The sequence below is a fragment of the Sylvia atricapilla genome, chromosome 28 (assembly GCF_009819655.1).
Source record: "Sylvia atricapilla isolate bSylAtr1 chromosome 28, bSylAtr1.pri, whole genome shotgun sequence".
Taxonomy (NCBI): Eukaryota; Metazoa; Chordata; class Aves; order Passeriformes; family Sylviidae; genus Sylvia; species Sylvia atricapilla.
Genome location: NC_089167.1, coordinates 161,593 through 189,416, shown reverse-complemented (window position 1 = coordinate 189,416; position 27,824 = coordinate 161,593). Strand labels below are relative to the sequence as shown.

The 27,824-nt window shown below is 59.3% G+C and overlaps 3 protein-coding genes across 4 annotated transcripts; 2 read left to right on the top strand and 1 right to left on the bottom strand.

The window, feature by feature from the left end:
* The first annotated feature begins 180 nt into the window (after nt 1-180).
* DBNL (drebrin like) lies at nt 181-10,642 on the top strand. 2 transcript variants are annotated; one of them, XM_066337043.1, is made up of 15 exons: nt 181-317; nt 718-773; nt 2,536-2,648; nt 2,886-2,960; nt 3,242-3,388; nt 3,972-4,049; nt 4,643-4,794; nt 5,439-5,493; nt 6,039-6,113; nt 6,211-6,313; nt 7,495-7,605; nt 8,765-8,868; nt 9,213-9,318; nt 9,604-9,739; nt 9,856-10,642. In XM_066337043.1, the coding sequence occupies exons 1-15, from the start codon at nt 235-237 to the stop codon at nt 10,187-10,189; spliced, it is 1,728 nt and encodes a 575-aa protein (XP_066193140.1). In that variant the 5' UTR covers nt 181-234; the 3' UTR covers nt 10,190-10,642. The 2 variants fall into 2 exon arrangements, with proteins under 2 accessions (XP_066193140.1, XP_066193141.1); XM_066337044.1 differs by lacking the exon at nt 9,856-10,642 and having other exon boundaries at nt 9,604-9,835.
* Nucleotides 10,643-14,349: 3,707 nt separating this feature from the next.
* On the top strand, nt 14,350-21,699 carry AEBP1 (AE binding protein 1). Its single transcript, XM_066337069.1, has 21 exons — nt 14,350-14,595; nt 14,718-15,116; nt 15,374-15,445; nt 15,924-15,995; nt 16,114-16,200; nt 16,717-16,833; nt 16,947-17,036; nt 17,504-17,566; nt 17,646-17,720; nt 17,797-17,906; nt 17,982-18,121; nt 18,210-18,294; nt 18,370-18,514; nt 18,603-18,691; nt 19,046-19,169; nt 19,249-19,445; nt 19,732-19,911; nt 19,990-20,329; nt 20,419-20,558; nt 20,632-20,731; nt 20,812-21,699. The coding sequence occupies exons 1-21, from the start codon at nt 14,370-14,372 to the stop codon at nt 21,360-21,362; spliced, it is 3,402 nt and encodes a 1,133-aa protein (XP_066193166.1). The 5' UTR covers nt 14,350-14,369; the 3' UTR covers nt 21,363-21,699.
* POLD2 (DNA polymerase delta 2, accessory subunit) lies at nt 21,680-27,474 on the bottom strand. The gene is made up of 11 exons (XM_066337047.1): nt 27,422-27,474; nt 26,573-26,822; nt 24,006-24,127; nt 23,701-23,824; nt 23,509-23,623; nt 23,145-23,343; nt 22,952-23,032; nt 22,492-22,649; nt 22,251-22,378; nt 22,074-22,175; nt 21,680-21,975 (listed from the first exon to the last, which is right to left on the bottom strand). The coding sequence occupies exons 2-11, from the start codon at nt 26,802-26,804 to the stop codon at nt 21,818-21,820; spliced, it is 1,419 nt and encodes a 472-aa protein (XP_066193144.1). The 5' UTR covers nt 26,805-26,822; nt 27,422-27,474; the 3' UTR covers nt 21,680-21,817.
* Nucleotides 27,475-27,824: the final 350 nt, after the last annotated feature.

Below are 27,824 nucleotides of genomic sequence, written 5' to 3'. Positions count from 1 at the left end.
CGGGGCGGTGTTGGCGGTGCCGGCGGGGCGGTGCCGGGGCGGGGCCGGGGGGGCGGGGCCGGTGGCACCGGCGGGGCGGGGCCGGGGCGGGGCCGGGGGACGGGCGGGGCCGGGGGCGGGGCCGGTGGCACCGGCGGGGCGGGGCCGGTGGCACCGGCGGGGCGGGGCCGGGGCGGGGCCGGGGAACCGGCGGGGCGGTGTTGGCGGTGCCGGCGGGGCGGAGCGGGCGCGGCCATGGCGCTTAACCTGGCCAAGAACGGGCGGGCGCTGCAGGAGGCCTACGGGAGCGTGGTGGCCGCGGGGAGCCCCACGGACTGGTGAGGGAGGGTCGGCGGGGCCCGGGGGGAGAATGGGGGCGGATGGGGAGGGGAGGACGGTGAAGTGTCGGGATGAATCTGGGTGTGGGATGGGGGATGGGGGTGTAGGGGGAATCCGAGGAGGTGGGGCCGGCGATGGAGGGGTGGGAGTGAAACAGGGATAGGTGCGGGTGGAGGGCCTGGGGAAAAGAATTTCGGCTGAGCCAGGGGCTTGCGGGGATATGGGGGGACAGGGATCCAGGTGTGGGGGTGTCTGGGGGGATGCGGGGATGTCGAGGGGGATCAGTAAGTCCCTGGGCTGTGGGGTGGCAGGTCCCCCTGCACCTCATAAGGTGTCAGGGGTGTGTGAACACTCCAGATCAGCCCTGTGCTAAAAATCCCATTTCTGCCTTAATTTTAGGGCTCTGTTCACCTATGAAGGCAACAGCAACGACCTGCGAGTGGCTGGCTCCGGAGGTGAGGATTCTGGGGACCATCCCCCCGTTTCCATGGCTTCCCTGGCCCTGGGGGGCTTCCAGGGCTCATCTCACTGCACCTGCCTGAGATCTTGGGGGGGTTTAATCCCTGAGGGTGTTTTGGGGGGTTCCCTTGGTAATAAGACAAGGGTGGGAGCTGTGTCAGGGTGATTTTGGAGTGAGGAATATGGAGCAGAGCCTCACTGGCATCTCTGCTTTTCCTTTCATTTTCCTCCTTTCCAAAGGATCCAAAGGTTGTGTCCTGGCAGCTCTTTGCTGAAGTATTTTATATCCTGGATTTAGGCAGGACTACACGGTACTCCAAAGCCAGTCACTCAGCCAGGGCTCCCTACTCAATGCTCTTAAAGGCCCTTGTGTCCAGTTCCCTTCTTCCCACAATCCTTATATTTGACTGCTGACTCTTACTCAAGCACTACTGGCTGGGAAGCTGAGGCCTTCAGGAAGCAGTGCATTCAGGCAGGTTTCCCCACGCTCGGAATTTGCATCTTCTCATCCCTCCCCAGCTGCTTCCTTAATTTCCAAGTGTTTTCCCAGCCTGTGGAAGTTTCTGTGATGCTTCACAGGGTCTGGTGGCACTCTTAGAGCCAGGGAATTTTGTTTAGGAAAACACTTGTTGAGTCACAAACGAGGGTTTTGGGGAGCTGCAGAGGCTGTGCCCTGAGATCCCCACAGATCCCTGCTGCCCCTAGCATTTCTGTCACGTCCCTCTGTTCCAGCCCTCACCAACCAGCTTCAGACTTCCACCTTCAACTTTCCTGCCGGGTTTGAAGCCAAATTTAGAGCCAAATCATAAATATTTAATAGGGAGAAGGAAATGATCCGGGTGATGCTGCAGAGCAGAGCAAGCTGTGTTGGTCTTTGTTACTCCTGCCAGGAGTGATAAGGACCATTGGCTCTTTTCCCACTTTTCAGGGCTCAGACAACCCAGCACAGGAGGAAATGTGGTCTGGGGGAATATTTTTGAGATGAGACTCTGCATTTTTGGTGGTTTTCCTTCTTTCCTGGTAGTTTATTGGTGTAGTGGGAGCAGTTCTGTTCCCTTTCCATTGCCCCTGCCCGAGCCCTGTATGGGATTTTCCCTCTGGGATTCACTCCCAGGTCCTCAAACCAGCACTGAGACCACTCTAGGTGGGTGTAACAGGGAGAGAGGCATTGAGGCAGGAGTTTCCCCATGGTGGACTAGCAGGACCTTTCCTCGTGTTACCCTTTTGGTTCCTTCCCTACTTCCCATCTTGCAAAGCAGGAACAAGGCTCAGCCAGTTCCTCTATCACTTCTCAGCACCGTTCCCACCTTCACTGAAGTTTTTCTGAGCACAGTTTTGTGCAGGAGCCTATGGGCAAAACTGACAGTTGCCTGCTCTCATTAAAGCTTCTAATTGATTAGGGAGTGTGAGCAGCTCTTTTCCCTTCTCTGTCATGCCTGCACTTGGTTGCAGATCTAGGATATTTCCATATGGGGTTTGTGAAGGCTTGAGGAAGAGGAACTGGGTGATGAAGGCTGCTGGGGATGGGAGTGGGTGAGAAAAGGCTGGGGCTTGACTCCCAAATAATCATGTGGATGCTAAATGATCAGGTTATGTGTTTACAGAGTAAACACAGGGGTCTGAGGCTCTCATGAGGTACAACAACCCCACATCTAACGGGGAAAATCTCCAGGGAATACAGAGCTGGGATGGGTTTGGCTGTTCCCACCACACGTATGGAATGGGCTGGACTCACCCCTCTCCTTCCTCCTGGGGCAGATGGGGGGCTGGAGGAGATGGTGGAGGAGCTCAACAGTGGGAAGGTGATGTACGGCTTCTGTCGCGTGAAGGATCCCAACTCTGGGCTGCCCAAATACGTCCTCGTCAACTGGGTGAGTGGGGACAGACCCCGGCTTCCTGGGAGGGAGCTGGAGCCCCTCTGCCACGGAGAGCAGGGGGTGTCCAGCCTGGAGAAGAGAGGGCTCCAGGGAGACCTCAGAGCCCCTTGCAGTGCCTTGAGGGGCTCCAGGAGAGCTGGAGAGGGGCTCAGGCTCAGATCCAGGTGCTGCTGCCATGAGTCCACCGCAGAGGGGCTCGGGTGAGCCAGTGCTGCTGGTGTCTCCTTGCAGACGGGTGAAGGTGTCAGTGACATGAGGAAAGGAGCCTGCGCCAACCACGTCAGCACTGTGGCCAACTTCTTAAAGGTCTGATTCCCCCTCATGTCCTCCTTCAGGAAGTCATGGAATGGTTTGGGTTGGAGGGACCTTAGACCATCCAGTTCTACCCCCCTGCCACGGTCAGGGATGTCTTCCAGTAGACCACTTTGCCCCAAAAATCCCTCTGGATATTTTCTCCTTCTCACCATAACCCTTTTCCTATCCCTTGAGAGCTCTGGGAGCACAGACAGGATCTACCGGGGCAGGGTGGTGGGGATGGGGGCTCCCAGAGTGACCCCCTCACCCCTATCCTGGTTCCTCCTGCTCAGGGGGCTCACGTCACCATCAATGCCCGGGCAGAGGAAGACGTGGAACCTGAACTCATCATGGAGAAGGTGGCCAAGGCCTCTGGGGCCAACTACAGCTTCCACAAGGAGAGCATCAAGTTCCAGGACTCGGGGCCCCAGGTTCCCGTGGTGAGTTGAATCAGTGAGGGCTTTTGGGTGCCTCTGGGTGGGGCGAAGGTCTGGGACCACTATCATTCCGTGATGGAAGGAGCACCCTTGCCATTGACATGTCTGTGGAATGTTCAGCCTGGAGAGGAAAAGGCTCCAGAGCTCTTCCAGTGCTTAAAGGGGGTCCAAGAGAGCTAGAGAAAGACTTGGCATCAGGACACAGCGTAACAGGACAAGAGGAAATAGTATCCCACTGCCAGTGGGCAGGTTTGAAGCATGGAATCATGAGTTGGCATGGAGGGACCTTAAAGCCCATCCAGTCCCACCCTGTGCCATCGGCAAGGATGCCTCCCACTATCCCAGGGTGCTCCAAGCCTGTCCAGCCTGGCCTTGGACACTTCCAGGCATCCAGGGGCAGCAACCTGAGTTAGGGCCAGCAACTCCCTAGTTTTGGCAACATGCACATTGTTGGCCTCACCCAGCCCTCCTTTAAATTGTGAGGCAAAGCATCAGGTTATAGGAACTTCTAAAAGCAGTTCCAGACTGTGCTGATTTGGGCTGATTTTTGACAAAAAATGTGAAAAGGTTTCTCTGTCTTCCTCAGGGCTCTGTGTACCAGAAGACGAACGCAATGTCTGAAATCAAACGGGTAAATAAGGATAATTTCTGGGCCAAAGCAGAGGTGAGTGAATGCATGCCTTGGAGCACAAAGTGTTTGGAGATTAATCTTCATAGACGACTTATTCCCTGTCTGGAAACTGAGGAGTCCTGCCTGGAATGAGGGATCAGAAGTTCAGGGTGGTACAGAGCTACTGCCTTGGGGTGCTCAGAGAGGAGGGGCTGAGTCTTGAAGGGGAAGGTGCTCCGTTATCTCATCTGAATTTGGCTCAGGGCTGCTGGGGTGGGCTCAGGGAGGAAGGGCTGGGATGCACCCTGGCTCTCCTGGCAGATAGCTGGGCTGCATCCCAGCTCCCAGCAAATCCCAGCTGGGTGAGGAAACTGCTTTTTGACCTCTCCAAGGGCTGCTCCCTGTCTCCTTCCCTTTCACGTTGGGTTTTATGGGGTTAAGCAATAATGTGTGAACCTTCTGACTGGGTAGCTGCCCTGGGATCCACCACAAGCCCCAGGATCCATTGTGTGCCCTGGGATACGCCGTGTCCCCCGGGACCTGCTGCGTGCCCAGGATGCAGAGGGCCGGGGGTTCTGAGGGCTGCAGTGTGACCCGCACCCCTCTGAGCCCAGGAAGGCCAAGGCTGTGTGCGTGTCTCCCCTCAGAAGGATGAGGAGAACCGGCGGCTGGAGGAGAAGAGGAGGGCGGAGGAGGAGCGGCAGCGGCGGGAGCGGGAGTGGCGGGAGCGGGAGCTGCAGGAGGCAGCGGGCCGGGAGCAGATGTTTAAAGCCAGATCCAGTGAAATCGAAGCCCAGAAGTGAGTGTTGTTTTGGGAATGATTCCCAGAGCCCATCCTGCTCTCTAGGATCCCTGTGGTGCTGCCTATCCCTGTCACTACCTCTCTGAGCTGCCTCTACTCCAGAAAAGTTTATTCCTTAGGAAGTGGTGGATCATGTCTGTGCATTTCCCACTGCTGGAATTCCTGCAGTCCCAGGAAATCTCCTTTAAGAGGACAGATATGAGGGGATCTTGCTCCATCTCCCTATGGATGGAGATGGAGCATCATCAGCATCATTCTTGAGTCTCCCTGCCCATGGATCCTGCTCCAGGACGACTCCCCCTTTTGCTTCCCAAACCCTTGCCTGGCACCCATGGCCCATATTTTTGGGGCGTCAGAGGTCCAGGGAGCGCCAAGCCCCACAAGGGGGGAAATCTGCCCAGCTCCCATATCAAGATGCTCATGTCCATATCCCTAAGGAAGAGATTTACCTGGAATGATCCCACTATTTGGAACAACTCCTGCTCCTCTCACCATGCTCCTCTCTTTAGGGCACCTTGTCGGCCGTGAAGTGAGGGAGAGCATTACCAAAGTGAGGGATGGCCTTCATGTGCTATTCCCATGGACCTGGAATAGTGGGGCAAGGTCTCAAATCCTCAGTTTTAACCCGTTTGTCCCCACAGGAGACTTCAGCAGCAACCAGAGACTGAGAACAGGGACAGGGAGCAGCAGCAATGGGTGAGGTCTGGTGTTGGCCCCAGGCGAGGTTTATCCATGGTGGAGGGGACAGGGGCCTGGGACAGGGCAAGTAGAAATGGCCTCAAGTTGCACAGGGGAGGTTTAAGTTGGGTATTGGGAAAGTTCCTTTGTGTAAAAGGTTGTCCAGCCCTGGCACAGCTGCCCAGGGCAGTGCCAGCATCCCCATTCCTGGAGGGATTTAACAGTTCATAGATGTGGCACTTGGGGACATGGGTTAGTGGTGGCTTTGGCTGTGCTGGGAATAGTTGGACTTGATGCTCTCAGAGGGTTTTTCCAACCCAAATAATCCCATGATTCCATGACACCAAGTCCCTGTTTTCAGCCTAGAATTCCCACATCTCCCCCCCAGATCCAGGGTTTCCTCCTCATCCACCCTCCCTCACCGCATCAGTTCCCTGGGTCTGGAGGGGGCTGAAGGGGGCAGGTGGTTCTGGAAGGAATTGGATGTTGCAGTAGGGGGCTGGAGGGGGCAGGAGGGCTGGCCGGGGCTGGAGCCTGGTTGCCCAGACCTCTCCTGTCTGCAGAAGGAGCAGGTCGAGGAGTATGAGGCACAGCAGCGGAAGGGTGTCAAGAGAAGCGAGTCCGTGGAGAAAGCCCAGGTGAGGAACTGGGACCCTGACCCCTGGGGAAAGGAGGGGCTAGCTCAGCTCTGTGCTGCTCAGGGCCTTGACAGGGCCGTGTGTCCTCCCCGGGCAGGAGGCCGCCACGCTGATTGCGCAGAGAGCCGTGAACCCCCGGGACATCTTCAAGCAAAGGGAGAAAGCGGGACCAGGGGACATGGGGATGCCAGCACAGCCAGGTATGGCCTGGGGACATGGGGAGAGGGCTGGGGGCAGGTCCCAGTCCCCACTGGGTCTCTCTGCACATGGAGGGGTCCCAGTGGGGCAGTGAGACTGTTGAGGCAGCTGATGTTCTCAGCTGTGCTGTGTCCCACACCTGGCTCCTGCCATTTTCCAGGGTGTGGCTCTAGCCAAGTTTTAAATCACAAAGACAAGATTTTTGTACTCTGATTCCCTTTCTGAGCCTTAAAGTTCTTCATTCTTTTTTTAAAGTTAGAGTTCAATATATTAACACCAGGAAAACACCACTATGGCAATCCATCCTGACTGAATCAAATTTCACTCAAATTTTTGCACTGCCCCAGCCAAGCAGAATCTTGTGATGTTAGAAGAACCCGATCTGATCTCTCAGATAGAAATCAGGAAGTTTGCAAACCAGAGCTGAGAGCAGCTGAGGAAGTAGCTGTGACAAACGCATGACACCCTTGGGTGACTGACTCTGCCTCCTCCTCTCTCCTCAGCCCAACCCCCTCCAAAGCACCTTAAATTCTTTCAGAATAATCACTTCCACTTGGTGATAGGAGCACGAATCCCTGCTACCTTGAGCAGGCAAGGCATGGGTGGGAGAAGAGGGAATGTCATGCTCGGAAAATGTGGGCTTTGATGGTTAGACATCATGGTGAGAGACTGACTTTGAGGTATTTTTTTAGGATTTGATGGTTTTCATGGAGGAAAGGGAGATAAATGCCCTGGAATTGATCAGACCCAGAGATAAGGGTAGGCAGGAGTCTTGGTGCTGGTAGGACTTGTCTGGAATTTTCCTGAGCTTTTGTTTGGTTTGGAGGTGGAGATGAGGAGATACCAGTGCAGTTACCTCCTGCCACAGGAAGTGCACCGGCAGAAACCAGTTTGCATTGTCCCCTCCCAGTCTGGTGCCTGTGGAGTTCAAGGTGCTCCAAAAGTCACCATGGAGAGCCTGAGGCAGAGCTGTCCAGCTTTTCCTCCTCCACAAAAATCCATTTCTTAAACATTTTTCCTTGGCTGCTGCTGTAACCAGTAGCCAAACTTGTTTTCCACAACCAGGATTAGAGCTGGGAAATCCTGCTTGGGAGCTTGACCCGGCAGTACCCATGGGTGCACAGTCAGGCTGGGAGCCCCCCTGCCTGACCAGCTCCTGCTGCCCCTTCAATTCCTTTTCCAGGGAAGCTCCGCAGCCCATTCCTGCAGAAGGAGGTTACCTCTGTGCCCAGTCCTGCCTCCTCCAGCCGGGATGTTTGGGGGTCCCCGCCGGCCTCCCCAGTACCTGCAGCAGGTATGTGCTTGGCTCCCTCAGCTCCCCAAAGCTTTTCTCCTTGTCTTTCCAACTAGATCTCGCAACATTGGGCATTTTGAGCCTGAGCTTGAAAATTCCATTCGTTTGGTTTTTCCCCTGGGCTTTGTCTCTAGCCAGAGCTGAGTGTGATGCTGAGGATGAGGATGGTTCCTGCTTGTCTTCAGCCAAAGGCTGAGTGCCTGGGGGATGAGAATATCTCCTGCTGGAATTTGGCTCTGTGTACCCACCACCTTCCTCCAGACCTGCCACAGGGCTTTGACAGTCAGGCTTGGACTTTTCCAGAATACCAAAGGCCCAGCTGAGGTGGCTCCATCCCTGTGCTCCAGAGCTAGATTTGCTTTTTTCCTTGTCAGAGTAAAGTACATGGGCACGGAGTGACAGGATAAGAGGGACTGGCTTCTCAGTGCCAGAGGGCAGGGTTAGATGGGATATTGGTAAGAATCCTTCCCTATGAGGGTGGGGAGGCCCTGGTACAGATTGCCCAAAGAAGCTGTGGCTGCCCCAGGATCTCTGGAAGGCCGGGTTGGACTGAGGTTGGAGCAGCCTGGGACAGTAGAAGGTGTCCCTGCCCAACCACCTTCCCAGTGGTCTGGGGGAGGAAGAGATTCTAGAGGATTCTGTCTGTGCCCAGAGGTCTCCCCATGTGCTGTAGGTGTCACTGAGGGCTGCCCTTGTCCCTGAATCATGGAATCACAGATTGGTTCTGTTTGGATGGGATCTCAGTTCCATCTAGTTCCTCCTCCCCTGCCAGGGGCAGGGAAACAGGGATGTGCTGGGGCCGGGATCCAGCTCCAATATCCCCACGCCACTGTCACCACTAGATGCTGCTCTTGGCCAGGACCTCTGCTCCAGCCCTTCCCCTCCATGGGAATTTTTTCATCTTGAGCAAGTTTATGCCTTCTTTGTCTTTATCCCTTCCCTATCGGAGATAAATCTCTCCTTTGTCCTTTCCATTGCACCATCCCATGCTTGCTGCCTCCTCCATCCTGTGGTCTGTGCGTGCTCCATCACCCAGATGGACAAGAGACCCAGGGGACACCCAGCTCATAAGCAGGAATATGCTGTCGCTCCAGTCTGGGGCAGGAGCCAGATGAGGGGACGGCATGGTTTTGGTGACAGATCCCTTGTTTCTTCTCAGGACGAGACTCTGGATACAATTCTGGTGTCCCAGGGTCCCACATGGAAGAGAATCTGTATGAGGAGCCTCCGGAGCCCTCAGCCATCTACGAGGAGCCACCCCAGGTGAGTTTGGGGGGCAGGGGACCCTGTTGGAGCTGGATCTGAGGGTTGTCTGCCACTGGTCTCCCATGTTTCCGTTGGGATGAGATCCCAAGGGACAGGGATTGGTGTTGAGTTAGGTGGAGACGTGGTCACCTTGGCTCTTTGGCTAAGAGCTGTTTTGCTGCTGTGGCAGACATGTGGCACAACTTCTCTGGAGCCCATATTTTATTCCAGAGGGCACTTCTTGGAACCTCCAGCACAGAGGTCTCCAAGCCTCAGGGGGCTGATGGACATTTCTGGGCATTGTTGTTCTCTTCCCTCCCACTGTTCTCCTGGTAATTCCTGCTCTCCTCTCCTTCCTGAAGGAACAAGTTGACGATGCCAAATATGACTACAGGGCGGAATACCAGGAGCCACTGGACCTGGCAGGGAAGGGGCTCTGTGCCCGGGCACTGTATGACTACCAGGCTGGTGAGACCCACAGAGCCATTGCCCTTGTCCCAAGTCCCTGTCCAGCTCTCTTGGAGCCCCTTTAGGCACTGGAAGGGGCTCTAAGGTCTCCCTGGAACTTTGTCTGCTCCATACTGGACATTTCCAGCATGTCTCCAGAGCAGAGGAGCTCCAGCCCTTGGAGTATCTCCATGACCTTCTCTGGACTCATTCCAGCAGCTCCACATCCCTCTTATCTTGGGAGCCCCAGGCCTGGGGTAGTTCAGGTGCTCTGACCCTTCCTCCCTTCTCTCTGTCCCACTGCAGCTGATGACACCGAGATCTCCTTTGATCCCGAGAACATCATCACCAACATCGAGATGATCGATGAGGGCTGGTGGCGTGGCTACGGCCCCGATGGCCACTTTGGGATGTTCCCCGCCAACTACGTGGAACTGATAGAGTAGGGGACTGGCGGGCAGCTGAGGGGGGCTCCGGACCCTGAGACCACTCAGCTCCTGCCTGATTCTTCCAAATGACATGTGGCTTTTTCTTCTTCTCTATTTCTTTCTCTCTCAGTGAAGTGCCATTCCCCAGTCCCTTGGCAGGGGCCCCCCCAGGTGCTGCACCCCTGTCCCCCATAGCTGCCCTTGGGTGGGTGAAAGAAGGGTCCCATCCCACCCTGAGCCCGCAGTGCTGGTCTCCCCCTCCTCCCTCGGCTTTGGAGTGGGACAGAGGGCGTGACAAATCCCTCACAGGAATTTTCAGGGAACAGATTTATCTCCCCTCTGTCCTCCCTCTCACCCATGACCTTGGACCTGCCACAGCCACACTGGAGAAGCCACTTCCCCAACTTTATTTCACTGGAAAAGCTTCTAAGAATAATTTTGGGATCCTGCAGGGTCTGACATGACCAGGAGAGGTGAATCCTGGCTCTGTTACCCACCACCCTGAGCACACTGAGCTCGCCACATGTGATCCTGTGTTTTCCTCCCTGCACTCCCCACTGTTCCCTTCCCTCACCCCAAACATGCTCTGGGGATTTGAACTGGGAGTGAATAACTTCCCCTGCAGCGTAGATCCAGCCTGGCCAAGGGCCATGTGCATGGGACCCCTCCTCCCCACCCCCCCAAACTCACTGTGAACAAGGAAAAGCCCAGCCCATCCCCTCCACACGGAATTTCCTGCCCTGGTGTCACTTTAGGAATAGGAGAGAAGGGTTGGGGCGTCAGGGGGTCCCAGCTTACCCACCCCTCCTGCAGGTGCTGGGAGACATGGTGGCTTCTCTGAGTCCCTCCCCCAAATTCCCTCTTCTCCTTGATCCCCCCGGGCCCTCCCCAGCTACAATAAAAGGGCTTTTCTTTGATGATGGATGTAGCAGGATCCTGGTGGGAATTGGAGAGAAATGCCAGGGGTTTGATGTCCATAATGCCAGACATGTTATCACACCAGGCTGTTGAGGAGCAGGGGCCAAGGAGTGGGTAACTGGGGACATAATTGGTCTCCACACTAATTATCTGGGTCTAATGAGGGAGGAAGCAGCCTGCAGTGGTTGGGGTCCTGGTGTCTGGGTGGGTCCAGGGTGGAGAGGGGCTTTGTGGGTGTGGCTGGTGGCACTGGTGGTTTGAGAACACTGGTGATAATTGGGGGTGCAGGGACCGTGGAGAGAGCAGAGGGTGGACATGGAGGTACAGTGGAGATTTGCAGACATGAGAGATCTGGGGACATGGGGGACTCGTGGTGGCAAGCCATATGGGTGCCACGGGCCATCTCCCACCCTTCCCAAACACACGGGGTCAGGTGCTCACACAGGGACTTGTGGGAGCCAGGTGAGCACCTGCCCTTGCACCATCACACAACCCCTGCATCCCTGCCCCGTGCTCACCCATCCACAGGTGGAGGTGGGCCTGCTCCTCCAGCCTGTTGTGCAGCACCAGGTACGAGTCCCCCGAGAAGAAAGCACCCAGGGTGGCCTCAGGGATCTCCACTGGCCGCAGCTGCTCCACCCACCAGACATCAGCCCCGGGCTGGTGGCACCAGGGTCAAAAGGGGAACCACTGTTGGGCAGCAGGTGGGGTCAGATGTGAGCAGTCCAGGGGGTGGGGGGACTGGGGAGGGGGTACCTTTTGGGGAGAGCAGTGTAGATGGTGCTGGGTCTGTGGGGACGCATGGACGGATGGATGGATGGACGGATGGACGGATGGATGGATGGGAAGACACCATGAGATTGTTGCAAAGGGTGGAGAGCCAGGAGGGAGGTCAAGGACACCCCAGGAGACAGATTAATACCCAGAAGGACAGACGGATGCTCCAACAGACACCCAGAAGGACAGACAGACACACCAATACACACGTGGACACCACATGAGGTAGATGGACACCCCAATGGGCAGACACCCAGAGGACGAACAGACACCCCTAGGTAGAGATGGAGGTCCCTGTGGGTAGGGGGAGACTGCCATGGACAGACAGACAACCCATAAATGGACACCAGGAAAATGGACATACACCCCAACAGCCAGAGGTGTCCTGACGTACAGCCAGACACCTGGAAGGACAGACGGACATCCCGGCAGACAGACAGACCCCACGGGGGTGGGATGCCCCCAGAACAGACAAAAGCCCGCGAGGAGTACCTCCCACGACGGACAACCCGACAGCGCCGCGCTCCAAGGGCCAGACGGACGGACCCCCGATGGAGGAACGGAGCCCCGAGAGCGCCCGGCCCCGTCCGCGGCTGCCTCCGAGCAGGACGCCCCAAGGCCCGGAAGGCGCCGGGAGTGACTCAGGCGCAGGAAAGGGTGGGGACGAGTGCGGCCGGTGAGAGAAGGGAGTGGGGGGACGCCGGCGCTGGGTCTCCCCCGGGGGGGAAAATGTGGCCCCGGGTGCGGCCCCTGGCATTTGGAGGCGGGCACTGAGCCCTGGGACCCCCACCCTCCTGGGGACCCCTTCTTCATGGGACACTCTCCCTGCCTCCACACCTTCATGGGATCCCCACCTCACTGGCATCTGTCTTCACACTGCTGGACCCCCCACCACTGTGTGAACCCTCCTGAGGAGCCCCCTCCTCCTGAACCCCTCTCAGTGCTGCTGGACCGCCACACTCTCATGGGATCCCCCCACGCCATTGCTGGGACGTCCATCCTCCTGGACCCACCCTGGGATCCCCATCCCGCCGGGACCCTCCTGGGACTCCTCCCCCGGATGACACCCTACCTCATCCTACTGGGACCCACCTCTTTCCAGGACTGCCCACCCCTCCCAGGACCCCCATCCCTCCAGTGCCCCCGATGGCCCATTCGCCCTGGGGTCCCAGGCCTCTGTCCCCTGCCAGGGGTGGGGCAGCTCTGGGGCTCCGGGACAGGTGGGATCTGTACTGGGAACTATGCTGCGTGTGAAGATTATACTGGGAACTGTAGTGGGTGGGCTGTAGGGGGGTGGAAGTGAACTGGAAGGAGGCTGTAATGGCTGGGGGACTATACTGGGCGGTCTACATGGGACTAGGATTGAGGGAGGTGTACTGGGTGCTGTTACTGGTGGGGGGATTTGTACTGGGAATGGCAGGGCTGCACTGGGGGAAGACTATAATGGGGGGAGAGAGGGATATTGCACTCGGGACTGCACTGGGGGAGCCATAACAGGTTTGGGAGGCGGGAGTGGAACTGGAAGGAGGGACATTCCTGGGGGTTGCACGAGGTGGAGTGGGGGCTGCAGCAGAGGCTCACTGGGAGGCACTGGGAGGTGCAGGTGGGGGCCCCCCGCTCCCGGCAGGCCCCAGCATTGCTGGACAGTGAGTCATGGTTGGGGGGGGCACGCGTGTGACGGGGGGTGGTCACGCATGTGACGATCGCGGGCTGCCTGAGCTGCCACGTGGCCCTGCCACCACCAGCGCTGCCCAGGGAGCCTGCAGGGCCCGGGCGGGTGGGGGCACCCAGGGCACCCCCAGAATCACTCCCTAGCCCCCCAGGGGGCACCCTGGCGGTGCACCCCCCCAGCCTGAACCTCAACCCTGGAAGGAGCGGGGCTTCGGGGGAGGGGTGTCACATATGTGTAATGCATGTGCACTGCATCCCCTGCGTGTGCTTCCTCTGCGGGCGGTGCGTGTGCAGGTGACCCAAGGCAGTGTGTGGCAGTGTGTGCCGTGTGTGGGATCTCGTGTGCAGCGTGTTTTCTGTGCGCGGGGTCTCATGAGCAGTGTGTGACGTGTGTGTGTCCTGTGTGCATGTGTGGTGCGTGTTCCATGTGCTGTGCATGTCCCACATTCAGTGTCCTAACACGTGCAGCGTGTCCATGTGCTGCTCTGGGTGATGTGGTTCCCGTGTGCTGTGACTGCAGTGTCACGGATGCAATGGGCGTGTGCCCGATCGCCGTGCAGGCGGAGCGCTGGTGTGTGAGGCGCTGTGCCTGCATGTGCAGACCCCGCGGGGGTACGGGGGTACAGGGGTACGGGGGTACAGGGGTACGGGGGTACAGGGGTACGGGGCTACAGGCGTGTGGCTTGTGCTCGGAGAGCGGTGCAGATGCTGCAGGCGAAGCGCCAGCGCCCGGCCGGGTGCCAGCGCTGTGGCCGGGCCCTTACATACGGCATGTGCGGCTGGTGTGGTGGTGCCAGGGCTGGTGCCAGTGTTTCTGGTCCCCACGCCCTGCAAGTGCTGATGCAGTGCCAGCCCCTGCAACCCAGGCCCCGCAGAGCGCCAGTATGGGCTCAGTACCAGTCCCAGGCAGTGCTGGTGCCAGTCCCGGTACCACTGCCAGTGCCGCTGCCAGCGCAGCGCGGGTCCTCGGCAGCGCCAGTGCTAGTCCCGGTGCCAGTCCCGGTGCCAGTCCCGGTGCCCGGCAGCGCCAGTCCCGAGCGGTGTCAGTGCGGGTTTAGTGCGGGTTCCCGGCAGTCCCGGCCTCGGTGCAGTGCCAGTGTCGGTGCCCGTCCCTTCAGTGCCATCCCGGTGCCGTTAAGCGCCAGTGCCAGCTCGGTGCTGAGCGGAGCCCGCGGGGCGCCGCCGCCGCTCGGTGCCGCCCCCGGCCGCAGCACCGCCCCCAGCCCGCCCGGCCGGGGCTCTCGGGGCTTTCGGGGAGCGGGGCCGCTGCGGAGCGCGATGGTCCCGGCGGGGCCGCCCCTCTCCTGCCTCCTGTTGACGGCTGCGCTGCTGCCGCTGCTGCCGGTGCCGGCACCGGGGGCAGCCCCGGGGCCCCCCGCACTCACCGACGCCGAGATCGAGGAGTTTCTGCGGGGCTTCCTTGGACCCGGGGACGGCGGGGACCGGGACGGGGACGGCAGTGAGCTGGGCTTCGGCACCGACCTCAGCATCGGCACCGGCACCGGTGAGTGATTGGCACCAGGATCCCGCGGGGAACGGGTGTGGCGAGACGGGGGACTCCGCAGCCCGGCCCTGCCACGCTCGCCCTGCCTTCGAGTGGCTGCCCCCCCGCTTCTGTCCCCTCAGGCTCTCCGGGGTCGCTGACGGAGCCTGAGAAACCCAGGAAGGGGAAGAAGGAAAAACCCCCTAAGAAGCTCAAAGAGAAGCCCCGGGGCCCCAAGAAGGATAAGGACAAGGTCAAGGACAAGGACCGGGGCAAGAATAAACCCCCCAAGAAATCGAAGGAGAAGGCACCGAAAGGCTCAGAAAAACCTCCAAAAGGCTCTGAGAAACCTCCAAAAGGCTCCAAAAAGCCCAAGGAGAAGCCACCCAAGGCCACCAAACCCTCTGGCAAGAAGCCACCAGTGCTGCCAAGCCCTCCCACTGAACCTCCCACGACCCTGCAGCCCTCACAGGGCAAGGAGGATGAAGAGAGACTCGAGTTCCTGGAGCCTTTGCGCAACAAGGAGGAGGAGGAGGATGGAGGTGCCCACGCTGAGTTTTGGGGACACCCATCTTGCCACTAGTGGGGTTGGGGTGGGAGGTCTCACCAGAGCAGAGCATCACCCCACATCGTGCTCAGCTGCCTGAGCTCAGCAGCACCCTACAGCTGGCCAGGGTTTGTCCCCTTGGGTTTCCCCTCTGTTTCCCTGCATTCCTTCCCATGGGATTTTCTTCCCACTGTGAGGCTAGAGGGGGCCTGGAGAGGCCACACCAGCCCATCGTTCTGTCTCTGTCCCCAGAAGAGATAGAAGAGCTGCCAAATGAGCGCTGGGGACCGGGCCGGGAGGACTGGAATCCTGAGCCCCAGCCAGGTGAGTGCTCAGTCCTCAAGGCCACCACCCTATGTCTTGGGGACACTCCTCTGCAGGCCAGGGCCACCCCTCTGCACCCTGGGGCTATCTCTCTGTCCCTAAATGTTACCTTCCTGCACCCAATGCCATATCCCAACTCCCCAGGGCCATGCTCCTGCAATGCAGGCCACCTCCTTGTTGCCAAATGCCACCTTCCTCCACCCCTATGTCGCTTTCCTGTGTCCCAGCACCATCTCCCTGCATCCCAGTGCCATCACCTTGCATGCCAGGGCCACCTCCCTCCTCCCTAGTGTCATTTCCCTGCACTCTGGACTAATTCCCTGCTCTCAAGTGTCACCTCCTATGTGCCCCAGGGCCATCACACTTACCCTCAGGGCCTCTTTCCTATTCTCAAGTGCCACCTCCCTGTTCCTTGTTGTCCCCTGCCTGCACCCCAGTGCCACCCTGTGCCCCTTCTCCATGTGTCCCTTCTCTGCAGAGGTTCCCGAGGAGCCGGAACCCCCAACTCTGGACTACAATGAGCAGTTGGAGCGGGAGGACTACGAGGACTGTACGGTGCTGGGGTGTAGGTGGGGGGCCACCAGAGCCCCTGGCCTGCAGGGAGGGATAGAGGGCACGTCCCCTTCCACCCCGCACCACAAAGCCAGTGCAACCCTCTGTGTCCCCAGTTGAGTACATCCGGCGGCAGCAGAAGCCCCCCAAGCCCCCAAGCAGGAGGAGGCCTGAGCGGGTCTGGCCCCAGCCCGAGGAGACACGTACGTGGGAGGATGGGGACATGGGGGACTGGCACTGCTCAGGGTGAGGTTGGGGGACAGTCCCAAGCCTTGGGAACCCAGGGAAGCAGCATTTTGGAGCAGCCTGGAGCTGGGGTGAACATGAGGACAGCATAAGGGGTGCAGGGATCCTGTAGGGGTGTGGGGATCTCTTGGTGGCATGGGGATCCTGTAGGGATATAGAGGGGTCCTGTACAGACACAGAGAACCCTGCAGGAACATGGGGACCCTGTGCAGGCATGGAGAACCCCTTAGGGACATGGAGTTCCCATCAGAGCATGGGACATTCTTGGGGGGACACTAGAGGTACGGGGATCTCTTGGGGGCATGGGCATCCCAGTGGGATACAGAGGATATGGGGACCTCACGGTACATGGGAATCCAAAAGGGAAATGTGAGTTGCAGAGGGGCGTGCTGACCCCATAGGGAGCCCATAAGGTACAGAGGTCCCTGCAGGGACATGGGGACCCTCACTGCCTCCCCTTCTCCCCCAAGCAGAGCCGGAGGAGCCCTCCCCACAACCCCCCCCGCAGCCCCTCCCGCAGCCCCCCCTGCCTGGCCCAGTGACTGAAGGGGACTATGGCGAGGGCTTTGAGCCACCCGACTACGATGACTGTGAGTGATGAAGCGGGAAGGATGCCAGGGATGAGGCACCCCAGCACCCCAAATCATCCCTGCCCCACCAATCTCCGGAAGGTTGTCCCAGCCCCCCACCCTGTGCCCTGCAGGGACCTATGGGCTGCCCCTCCCAGCGAAGCCCCATGAACACCCGGACAAAGAGGATGAGATGGAGAAGGGTGAGGAGAAAATCAGAGCCTGTAAGGGGGCGGGGGGAGGCAGCTGGGTGGGGTGGGCAGGGCCCAGTGTGGGAATCATGTGGTGGGCATGTGTGCCACAGGGAGGGTGGCAGGACCCTGGGCTGGGTTACATCCCCATGGTGGGTGTCAAATCCCGACGGTGGGTGGCACATCATCAGGGTGGGTCACATGTCCCATGGTCAGTGGCATGTCCCTAGGATAGGTGACATATCTGCACCTCGCTGGAGTAGATGTCACATCACCAAGGTGGGTGTCACGGCTTCAGGGATGGTGGCACATCCCTGGAGTGGTGGCTTGTCCCTGGGGTGAGTGATAGGTCTTGCATGGTGAGTGTCATATCCCCAGGGAGAGAACATGTTCCCAGGGTGGGTGTCACACCCCTAGCATCAATGGCACATTCTTTGGGTGGGTGGTATGTTCCTGGGACTGGTGTCATGTCCCTGGGGTGGGTATCACCTCACCAACAGTGAAGCCCAAGAAAGAGGAGGAGGAGGAGCACTGGGCGGAGGAGAAGGGCCAGGACCGCAAAGGTGGGTGGCAGCCCCCATTCCTGTCCCCTCACACCTGTCCCTGTCCCTGCCCCCCTCACTGTGCCTTTTCCTTTCCCAGGAAAACCCAAAAAACCAGGAGGAAAGAAGTGGGATCCAGATGAAGAGGAATGGGCCCCTCCAGCAGAGAAGAAAAGTGAGTGTCCCCATTCCTGTGATGACAGGCACACCCCGCTGGGCGGGGGAAGCCCATCACCCCCTGCTGTCCCCAGGATGTCCCCCAATTGGGCTGGAGTCCCACCGCATTGAGGATGACCAGATCCTGGCCTCCTCCATGCTGCGTCACGGGCTGGGTGCCCAGCGTGGCCGCCTCAACATGCAGGTGAGGGTCACCCCCAGCGCCCAGCCCATGGGTCATGGTGACACCCCCACTGACATCCCACTCGCTGCTCCCCAGGCAGGCACCAACGAGGACGATTTCTTTGATGGGGCATGGTGTGCCGAGGATGACAGCCGGGCACACTGGCTCGAGGTGGACACCCGCCGCATCACCATGTTCACCGGTGTCATCACCCAGGGGCGCGACTCCCAGATCCAGTATGGGGATGTGGGGGTGGAGCCAGGGATGTAGGGCAGGGGAGCAGCGTGGGGACCCCTGTCCCAACCTGTCTGTGTCCTTCCACAGCGATGACTTTGTCACCAGCTTCTATGTGGGCTTCAGCAACGACAGCCAACACTGGGTGATGTACAGCAATGGCTACGAGGAGATGGTGGGGACCTGCTCTGGGTGGGTGACATGGGAACAGTGGTGACTCTCTTTGGGTACATCTCTCCCTTCTTGGCAGATGTTTTATGGCAATGTGGACAAAGACACGCCGGTGCTGAGTGAGTTCCCTGAGCCAATGGTGGCCCGGTATATCCGCATCTACCCCCAGCGCTGGAATGGGAGCCTCTGCCTGCGCCTTGAGGTCCTGGGGTGCCCCCTCTCTGGTAACAGTCACCCTGAAGCAGCCTGGGGGCCACCGGGGCTGGGGTCTCTGCAGCCATCCACACTGCTGTGTCCCTGTCCCCTCCACAGCTGTCAGCAGCTACTACACCCAGCAGAACGAGGTGACCTCCACGGACAACCTGGACTTCCGACACCACTCTTACAAGGACATGAGGCAGGTGGGCACTGCACTGCTAGGGGGGCAGATCCGTGGGGGTTGGGATCCTCTGTAGGGGATGGAATACTCAGTGAAAAAAATCCTTTGAGTGGGATCCTCTGTGGGGTTGGAACACCCGTGGCTGTGGGATCCTTCATGGTGGTGGGTTCCTCTATGGGGTGGGATCCACCATGAGAAGCGGACACCTCTGTGGTGGTGGGTACATCTTTGGGGTGTGGTGGCATTCTCTGTGGTTGTGGGCACTTGCATGGTGGTGGGCATCTTCATAGAATGGGATCCTCCATGGGTGTGGGATTCTCTGCAGGGTGTGGGCTTGTCCCCCCCAAGCACTGCCCCCATCTCTCCCACCCTGCAGCTGATGAAGGTGGTGAATGAGGAGTGTCCCACCATCACCCGCATCTACAACATTGGCAAGAGCTCACGGGGGCTGAAGATCTACGCCATGGAGGTCTCCGACAACCCGGGCGAGCACGAGACGGGTGAGGGAGGTGTGAGGGATTGGGGGCCCCCAGCCATGGTCCCAGGCGTTTGCTGACCCTCCTTGGTCCCCGCCTCCAGGTGAGCCCGAGTTCCGGTACACGGCGGGGCTGCATGGAAACGAGGCACTGGGCCGGGAGCTGCTGCTGCTGCTGATGCAGTTCCTGTGCAAGGAGTACCAGGACGGGAATCCCCGCGTGCGGGGCCTGGTCACCGACACCCGCATCCACCTCATCCCATCCCTCAACCCCGATGGCTACGAGCTGGCCCATGAGGCGGTGAGGGGGCAGGAGGGTGGGATGGGGCCATGAGGCAGTGAGATTGGACAGGGAGCAGTGGGGTAGGATGTGGGGTGCTGGGATGGGCTGTGGGGCAGTGGGATGGGATGGCAAAGCTGTAGGATGCAGCCCCCCCCTCAAAGCTCACCACTGCCCTGGGCTGGCCGCGGGACTCCAAGAGCACCTGAGATGTGTCAGAGAAGGGGATGGGACCTGGAGCAGTAGGATGAGACATGGGTGGTGGGATGCAGCCCCTGGATTCACCACTGTTCTGGGCTGCCCGCAGGGCTCCGAACTGGGCAACTGGGCACTGGGCCATTGGACAGAGGAAGGCTTTGACCTCTTCAAGAATTTTCCCGACCTGGCCTCAGCGCTGTGGGCAGCCGAGGAGAGGCGGCTGGTGCCCCACCAGTTCCCCAACCACCACATCCCCATCCCAGAGCACTACCTGTCCGAGGATGCGGCGGTGAGTGCAGCACAGGGCACAGGGGATGGTGAGAGGGTGGCAGGGGGTGACATCTCATGCCCTGTGCCTGCCTCACAGGTGGCAGTGGAGACACGGGCTGTCATGGCCTGGATGGACAAGAACCCCTTCGTACTGGGAGCCAACCTGCAGGGTGGGGAGAAGCTGGTGTCCTTCCCCTTCGACACGGCCCGACCCAGCCCCCCAACACCAGCAGCTGCCCCTCGTCCACTGGACTATGAGGATGAACACCCTGAGCTGCAGGAGACGCCTGACCACGCTGTGTTCCGGTGGCTTGCCATCTCCTATGCCTCAGCACACCTCACCATGACTGAGACCTTCCGTGGGGGCTGCCATGCACCGGATGTAACCAATGCCATGGGCATCGTGCAGGGTGCCAAGTGGCACCCCCAGGCTGGCAGTAAGTTGGGGCCAGTAGTGTGGCTGCCCCATAACCCGGCCACTGGTAGGTGAGCAAGTGGCTGGGCGGGCATGTCTGTGCTCTTGCAGGTATGAATGACTTCAGCTACCTGCACACCAATTGCCTGGAGCTCTCCATTTACCTGGGCTGTGACAAGTTCCCCCATGAGAGTGAGCTGAAGCAGGAGTGGGAGAATAATAAGGAGTCTCTGCTCACCTTCATGGAGCAGGTGTGTACTGGGACATGGTCACAGCTGTCCCACCTGTCCCACACAGCTCCACTCATCCCTTTTCCTCACCCAGATCCACCGGGGAATCAAGGGTGTGGTGACAGACCAGCAGGGAGAGCCCATTGCCAATGCCACCATTGTGGTGGGGGGCATCAACCACAACGTCAGGACAGGTAGGTACTGTGAGGTGCTGGCAGGATACTGGCAGCACCGTGCCATCCCCACCCCACCCTGCTGCCCCCATATTCCACAGCCAGCGGCGGGGACTACTGGCGCATCCTGAACCCGGGCGAGTACCGTGTGACAGCACGGGCCGAGGGCTACAACCCCAGCGTGAAGACTTGCCATGTCCTCTACGACATCGGGGCCACCCAGTGCAACTTCATCCTGTCCCGCTCCAACTGGAAGCGCATCCGGGAGATCATGGCTATGAACGGGAACCGGCCGATCCGCCGCGTGGTGCCTGGCCGGCCCATGACGCCCCGCGAGCACCTGCGCCTGCGGATGCGCCTGCGGCACCGCATGCGGCTGCGGGAGCAGATGCGGCTGCGGCGCCTCAACGCCACCATGGCCACCAGCAGCCCCACAGCCCCACCGTCCACCACGGCCTTGCCCTTCCCCTTCAGCAGCACGGCCTACACACCCTGGAGCCAGGAGCCACCCACTGCTAGCACCTGGGAGATGGACACTGAGACAGAGGTTGTCACCGAGCTGGTGACAGAGATGGAGGGCTGGGAGTTGCACACAGGGACAGCGCAGCCCCTCACCACAGCCGAAACCTACACCGTGAACTTTGGGGACTAGGGACACTTGACCTCTCATTCTGCTTCAGGCTGTGGTCAGATGCTTCAGCATCCACTTCCAACATCTTCCCTGAACCCAGGCAGCTGTTCCAAGTGGGCTCCAGCCCCTGACCTTGCTGCTTCCAAGGACTGCAAGCATTGTCGCCAACAGCTGGGTGCTGTCAGGGACATGCTACCCCATCCCTCGGACCTGGGCAGTGCCAGCCCACTGTCTGAGTCCCAGTGGGGTGGCAGGGGTGGTACTGCTCTCCTGGGCAGGGCCCATGGAGGCAAGCATAGCCTTTCTCCCCTCCATACAGTTTTTGTTACACAAATAAATCAAGTTATATTGGTATGAACATCTTGTCCCTCCGGTGCTTCCCCAGCTCTGTTACCTTCCCAGAGGACAGAAAAAGGCAGTGGGTGCCCCGACCCCTTGAGGGGTGAGGGCTTGTGAAGTCTGTGCCCTCTGTGTGGTCAGTGTCCAACTTCTATGTCCCTGTCCTCACTGTCAGCCCCAAAGCCAGAGAAGGTGATGGGCTGGCAGGTGAGGTCGCGCAGGTTGATGAGGCAGGCGGTCTGTGTGGCACTGAAGTCTGGCACCGTCACCAGCAGCACCCGCTGCCCCTCCTTCCCTGCAAACACAGGTGGGTGTCAAGCAGAGGAGTCCCCTGGCAGCCCCCAGTGTGGGCTCCCAGCACCTGTGGGGATCTGGGTGTGCTGTGAGACCCACCTTGGAGCAGCTTGGACTGGAAGTGGGGCGCATTGCCACAGAAGTAGACATGAGGGCACTCGGTGAGGATAAAGGGGTCCGATTTGTAGAAGGGGTAACAGCCTGGGGAAGATGGGAATTAGTGGGGAAGCCCCTGGCAAAGCTCCCCATTCAACAACCCCCCAGCCATCACCATACCCAGGGTGTCTGGGGCTGTGGGGCTGATGTGTCCTGCCCGTAGTGTCCACTCCAGGATCTCCAGGTAGTCATCCATGCTGCTGTATTTGAAGATATCACTGATGTTTTGTCCTGACGTCCCCAAAAACCTACATTATGGGGGAAAGAAGGGGAGCTTTAGATGCTGGACATGCCGGGTCATGTCCCATGGTCCCACTCCACTGACAGTCACCAGAGCTGGTAGCACACCAGGTTTGTTTACCTGACACCGTCCAGGTTGGCCTGGTAGGGGTTGGTGACGAGGTGCAGAGTGGTGTAGGTGCTGGCCAGGGGCAGCATGCAGCGGTGCAGGGGCTGCTGTGGCAGTGTGTAGTTGGTGGGGTCAAACTCACCAGGCATCACATCCACAGGCACAGAAGTCTGTGGGTAGAGCAGGGATCAACTGGGTGGCCAAAGTGCTCTCCAAGGGGGCTCACAGGAAAGCTCTGGTGTCACTGCTGCTCTTTTTCCTCAGGACACCCGGCTTGGTTTCACCAAGGAGGCCAGATGCCAGGAGAAGGATGTGGAGCTGGGCTGTGATCTGTCTCCCCATATCGGAGTGCTCAAAGGGAAGCGGGATGCTGGGGAAGGGAGTTTTGCCACCCTGCACCCCATGCTGCTACCCTGCCTCAGGAATAAGGCTCCCTCCCCGAAAAGAACCTGATTCAACCCTGAAGACTCACACAGAGCTGCAGCAGGATCTCATCCAGCATCTTCACAGCCTCCACACTTGCAGCCTGTGTTTTCTTGGTCAAGTACTTGGCCTGGGTGAGCAGGAAGACAGTGAGGGACAACCCTGCACCCCCTCTGTCCCCTCCCCACACCCTTCCAGCTCCCCAGAAGCACTGTGAGGCCGCAGCCCCCTCCTTGCTGTACCTTGTTGATGGTGTCTCGGCTCTGTGTGTTCTGGCTTAGCAGATTCCCGGCCAGAATGACACGGGTGATGTGGGCAGCACAACTCTGCTCGCCCTCTGCACCCAGCTGCCCCGTCACCACATCCACCAGCAGCTGAGTGCTCAGCAGGGCCTCCCCACTCACACTGCCCAGCCCCAGTCCCGAGGCCAGCAGCACAAACCTGGATGGATGGAGAGGCTCAGGCAGTGTGCCACGCTCCAAAACTTGGGAGCTTAAGGGAGCCGGGGCAGGGGGCCCAGACTCCCTGCCAGCCCTCTTGGCACAAGGGACTCAGAGACACAGCACGGACACAGTGCCAGCCCCAGTCCTGCTGCTGCTGACTCACCGGTCGGAGCTGGGCCCGTTCCAGGGCAGCGGTGGCGGTAAGTCAGCAAAGCAATGATCCTCCACCAGGAATCTGCCATCGTCCTGCTCAGAGCCGTACACAGCCACGATGGTCCCTACGGTAGAGCAGGCAGTCAGACCTGGCCAGCACCTGCAGGGCAGGTGCCACCACAGAGCCACCACTGTCTGTTACCTGTCACCAGCTTCTGCACGTCAATGGCACCTTCCAGCTTGATCCGCTGCAGCTCATCCTCCAGCATCAGCTCGTCAGAGGGCTGGATGTACTTGGGCAGGGGCGGCTGAGGCACCAGGTTGTGCTGCCAGGGCACAGGGACAGCTCTGATGGCCTCAGTAGGGGCCGGCAGCCCCCGAGGATCCTTCCCAACCCCTTCCCTGGCTGTAATGAGCATGGGGGAGCCATGGAAACCCAGCTGAGCTCTCAGGTGTGCTGGCACAACCCCCTGAGCTGTGGGGAGGCAGAGGGGGTGAGCCCATTACCTCCTCACTGATCTCCTGCAGGATGGAGGGCTGGAGCTGCATAGCCTTGAAGAGTGTCCCAACTACGCAGCACTTCTCTCCTGCCTGCAGCTCCGAGAGCTTCCGCAGCGCAATGTCATTCCCTGTGGAGAGATGTGGGTCAGCAGCCTCGGGGTGATGGTGGGCACAGTGCAGGGCTGGTGGGAGTCACTGAAGAGCCCCAGCATCGAGGCCAGCAAGAGGTGCTGGGGAATGTTGGGAAGCCTCCTGCTTTTCCTCGAGGCACGGCGCCGAACAGACATGTGTGGGCCAGATGGGGCCAAGGAGCATTCCAGAGCCTGCAAGCCTGCAGGCATTTCCTCTGTGCTGAGGGGAAAGCTGGGTCATGATGGTGTGTTTAGCTCCCAGTAACAGCTCTGGCTGGGAAGGGTCCAGGATGCAGTGTTCCTGCCCTTGGGCATGGGGGGCTGCTGTTCCTGCTCTTCACCCAGGGGATGACCCAAACATCCTGCTGGGAGCTGACAGGCAGGAGATCGTTCAACACCCCCAAACCTGATCTCTGATATGGCTAGATCCTCTGTACCAGATCCCTGCTGGAATTCAGGATCCTCATCACATCAGAGAAGATCCTGGCATGCTGACAAGTCCCTGGGATCCACAGGGGATACAGGCTGGGAGAACCTCGGCAGCTGCATCCACTCTGTGGCTGAGGAGCAAAAATCTCCCTCACCACAAGGTGAGTCCAAAACTTCTTAACCTACGCCTGGGGATCCAGAGGTGCTCCAGACCCATCACGGTGTGTGTCCTCTCATCCAGTATGTGGCTGTGGGACTGTCAGTCCCTGTTTAAACCACCCTGAGCCTCAGGCCCTGGAGAGGAGCAAGGAACCTGCTCCTGGTCTCCTCTCCGAAAACAACACTGCCTGCACCAGCTCCTCATCCTTTCTGGGTGAGATTTCTCCTCCCAAAAATCTCACTTTGCTCATCACGCGCTGCTGAACGTGACTCTTGTCCCAGGGAGAGCACCCCGCTGCCATCCCTGGCACCCCACACTGGAAACATGGATTCCTGAGCCCAGGAATGCAAGCGGTCTGAGTCAGAATAAAAACAATCCTGTTGAAATTTCTTATTTTTGGCTCAAACTCCCCAAAATGTGTATTCGGGGGGAGGGAGCTGTGCTCTCCAGATTTTTGTCTGCAAGAGCTTCCTGCTGGGAGACAAACTCCTAAATCTGGTCCCATCCCAGGACTCCAGGAGGTAGAGCTTTGCAAACCACTGGGTCCTGTCACACTTGGCAAAGTTCAGGGTGGCCAACCAAGAAATGACATCCGCCGTGGGAGCAGTACTGGCTTTGCTTCCACACAGCCCACGGGGCTGGGGAGAGCACAAGAACAGGCATCCAGCCCAAAAACTTCCACTGAAGGGCTTTTTGCCCATAGAAGGGCAAAGCTCAAGGAAATTCAATCGCAGGCTGTGCCCAGGCAGGGGGGCAGAGCCCCAGCACCGCCAGCATTGCTTCATCCTGCAGATGGAAACTTTGAGTGTGAGGGTCTCACCCACAGAACCACAACCCCCCCCAGGCAGGAAACAGCCCCCACTGGCACAACTAGCACATCTCACCCCCCTGCACCCTCCTGTATCCCACTTCCTGGCCAGGGCCCCCCAGCCCCACCCTGACAAACCTCACACTCAACTCTTGCTCCCAAAAGTGTGTGGGGCAATGTGACAAAGACAATCGTGTCCTCCCTGCACACACCCCCTTCTATCTGTGATGGGGAATGCAGTTTGTCCCAAGGTCAGAACTCCAGGTGGGAGCTGCATCAGGACTACCAGATAATCCAACTGCAAATGGATTATCCTATCTTTACTGTGCATCTCAGAGCTGGGAGGCTGAGCTCTTTTGGCTGGGCTGTGCTGCACATCCCCTGTCAAGGGAATAAAATGCCACTGGAGACTGGCAAAACTGGGTACACTGGAGCTGCACAAGTTGCAGGAAGGTTGTGGGTGGATCATAGCCTGGCAGGGATGGACTCTTCCCAAACGGGAAGGATCTTGACACCAGGGATGCCTGCAGGGTACATTCAGCCTGAGGACAGGAACACTCACTCACTTCTGGACTCCAGATATAAATCTGGTCAAACAGAGACAAAATCCAAAAGCACCTCCATAGACCTTTGTTGCCAAGGCCACCACTAACCTATGTTCCCAAGTGCCACATCCACACACCCATTATTTCCCCACAGGGATGGGGACTCCAGCACTGCCCTGGGCAATCTGTGCCAGGGCTAGACAGCTCTTTCCATTAAGGAATTTTCCCAACATCCAATCTGAACCTCTCCTGGTGTAACCTGAGGTCGTGTCCTCTTGTCCTGTCCCTTGTTTCCTGGGAGCAGAGCCTGACCCCCGCGCTGGTTGCACCCTCCTGCCAGGAAATTGTGGAGAGCCAGTTCCCCCCGAACCTCCTTTTCTCCTACCTGAGCCTCCCCAGCCACTCCTGGTGCTCCAGCCCCTACCCCTGGACGTGCTCCAGCCCCTCAGTGTTTTTTCTGGGGCTGGGCCCTGATAAAGGGGGGGTTCCCCCGGGCTCACCCCATTGTTTCCGTGCGCACCGCTCCAGGCCCGGCCGCATCCCAGCGAGGCGCACAGCGTAGATGTGGGCGTACTGCCGGGAAAAGCTGCGCTCACCCAGCTGGAAGGGCTGTGAGCAGTCCGAATAGCCCGACACAGGCACCCTGGGGAAGGTGGGGGGCTCGGCCGAGGGGGGGGCCAGCAGCCCCTGTGCCGTGGGGGCAGCCTGCTCCGAGAACATGGCATGGGACATGGGGGTCTAACGATGGGTCTGGAAAATAAATAGGTGAATTAAGGATCCCGGCTCCCATCCGGCCATCACTGTCACCCCAAGACACAATAGTTCCCCTGAAAATTATCCTCCCCACCCCTAAAATACAAATCATGTCTGGGTCTGACCCTGCCTCTGCTCACTGCACCCCCTCAGCATCCCATCTCCTCTCAACCCAGAGCATCCCCAAACTCATCTTGGTGACGGGACCACCCTCTCCTAAAATCCCCCCAAGAGCAACACACCTGAAGTCCCCACAAAATACACCCTGACCACCGGATCCCCCCATGACACCTCTCTCCCAAATGGACCCAGGCCCTGCATAGCCCCCTGGACATCCCCAGGCACCACTGCCCCTCCCAACACACTCCCTCTGGCACAATCCTCCTCCCCGCGGCACTGGGCCGCCAAACACCTCCCTAGCACCAGAACCCCCCCGAGGACACAACAGTCCCCCCAAACCCGCAACCCCGACGCCCCAGTCCCCCTCAGGCTGCAGGACCTCCAGGATCCCCGCAGCCCCTCCCACTGGGGTCTTCCCCGCTCCCAAACGGGGACACCCCCTCGGCCGCCGCCCGGGGTTGCCGCAGGTCACGTACAGGGTGAGGGGTCAGAGGTCGAGGGTCGCCGCCGACACCTGGGGGCGGGAAAAGGCGCGAACGCCGCAAACTCGGAAGTTGTGTGACCGCGCGGCGGAAGTGACGTTCGGGACACCATGGCAACCGCTGCGGGCCGGGGGCGGTGCGAGGGTCCTGAATGGGGGCGTATAGAGCGGACGGGGACCGACGCCGGCGGGGTTGGAGCGCGACAGCGAGACATAGGGATCGACCCTGGGGTCCCACGGAACCCATGCGGTGAAGAGGGCACCATGGCCGACCCCAGGGAGGACACCAGGACTGACTCCGGGGAGTCACTTAAGCCCGGGCTGTTGGACTCCCCAGAGCCCGGAGAGGTCCAAGGAGACCCCGGGACAGACCCTCCGGAGCCCTTGGGGGTCTGGCC

Excerpts from the sequence above, each read along its gene's own strand:
- AEBP1 (XM_066337069.1), top strand. The coding sequence starts at position 14,370 with ATGGTCCCGGCGGGGCCGCCCCTCTCCTGCCTCCTGTTGACGGCTGCG. Across the intron at positions 14,596-14,717 it reads CAGCATCGGCACCGGCACCG|GCTCTCCGGGGTCGCTGACG; the intron begins GTGAGTGATTGG and ends CTGTCCCCTCAG. Across the intron at positions 20,732-20,811 it reads CAACCACAACGTCAGGACAG|CCAGCGGCGGGGACTACTGG; the intron begins GTAGGTACTGTG and ends CATATTCCACAG.
- POLD2 (XM_066337047.1), bottom strand. The coding sequence starts at position 26,804 with ATGTCCCATGCCATGTTCTCGGAGCAGGCTGCCCCCACGGCACAGGGG. Across the intron at positions 23,624-23,700 it reads CGTGCAGAAGCTGGTGACAG|GGACCATCGTGGCTGTGTAC; the intron begins GTAACAGACAGT and ends GCTCTACCGTAG. Across the intron at positions 21,976-22,073 it reads CCAGTCCAAGCTGCTCCAAG|GGAAGGAGGGGCAGCGGGTG; the intron begins GTGGGTCTCACA and ends CTGTGTTTGCAG.
- DBNL (XM_066337043.1), top strand. The coding sequence starts at position 235 with ATGGCGCTTAACCTGGCCAAGAACGGGCGGGCGCTGCAGGAGGCCTAC. Across the intron at positions 2,649-2,885 it reads AATACGTCCTCGTCAACTGG|ACGGGTGAAGGTGTCAGTGA; the intron begins GTGAGTGGGGAC and ends GTCTCCTTGCAG. Across the intron at positions 5,494-6,038 it reads ACAGGGAGCAGCAGCAATGG|AAGGAGCAGGTCGAGGAGTA; the intron begins GTGAGGTCTGGT and ends TCCTGTCTGCAG.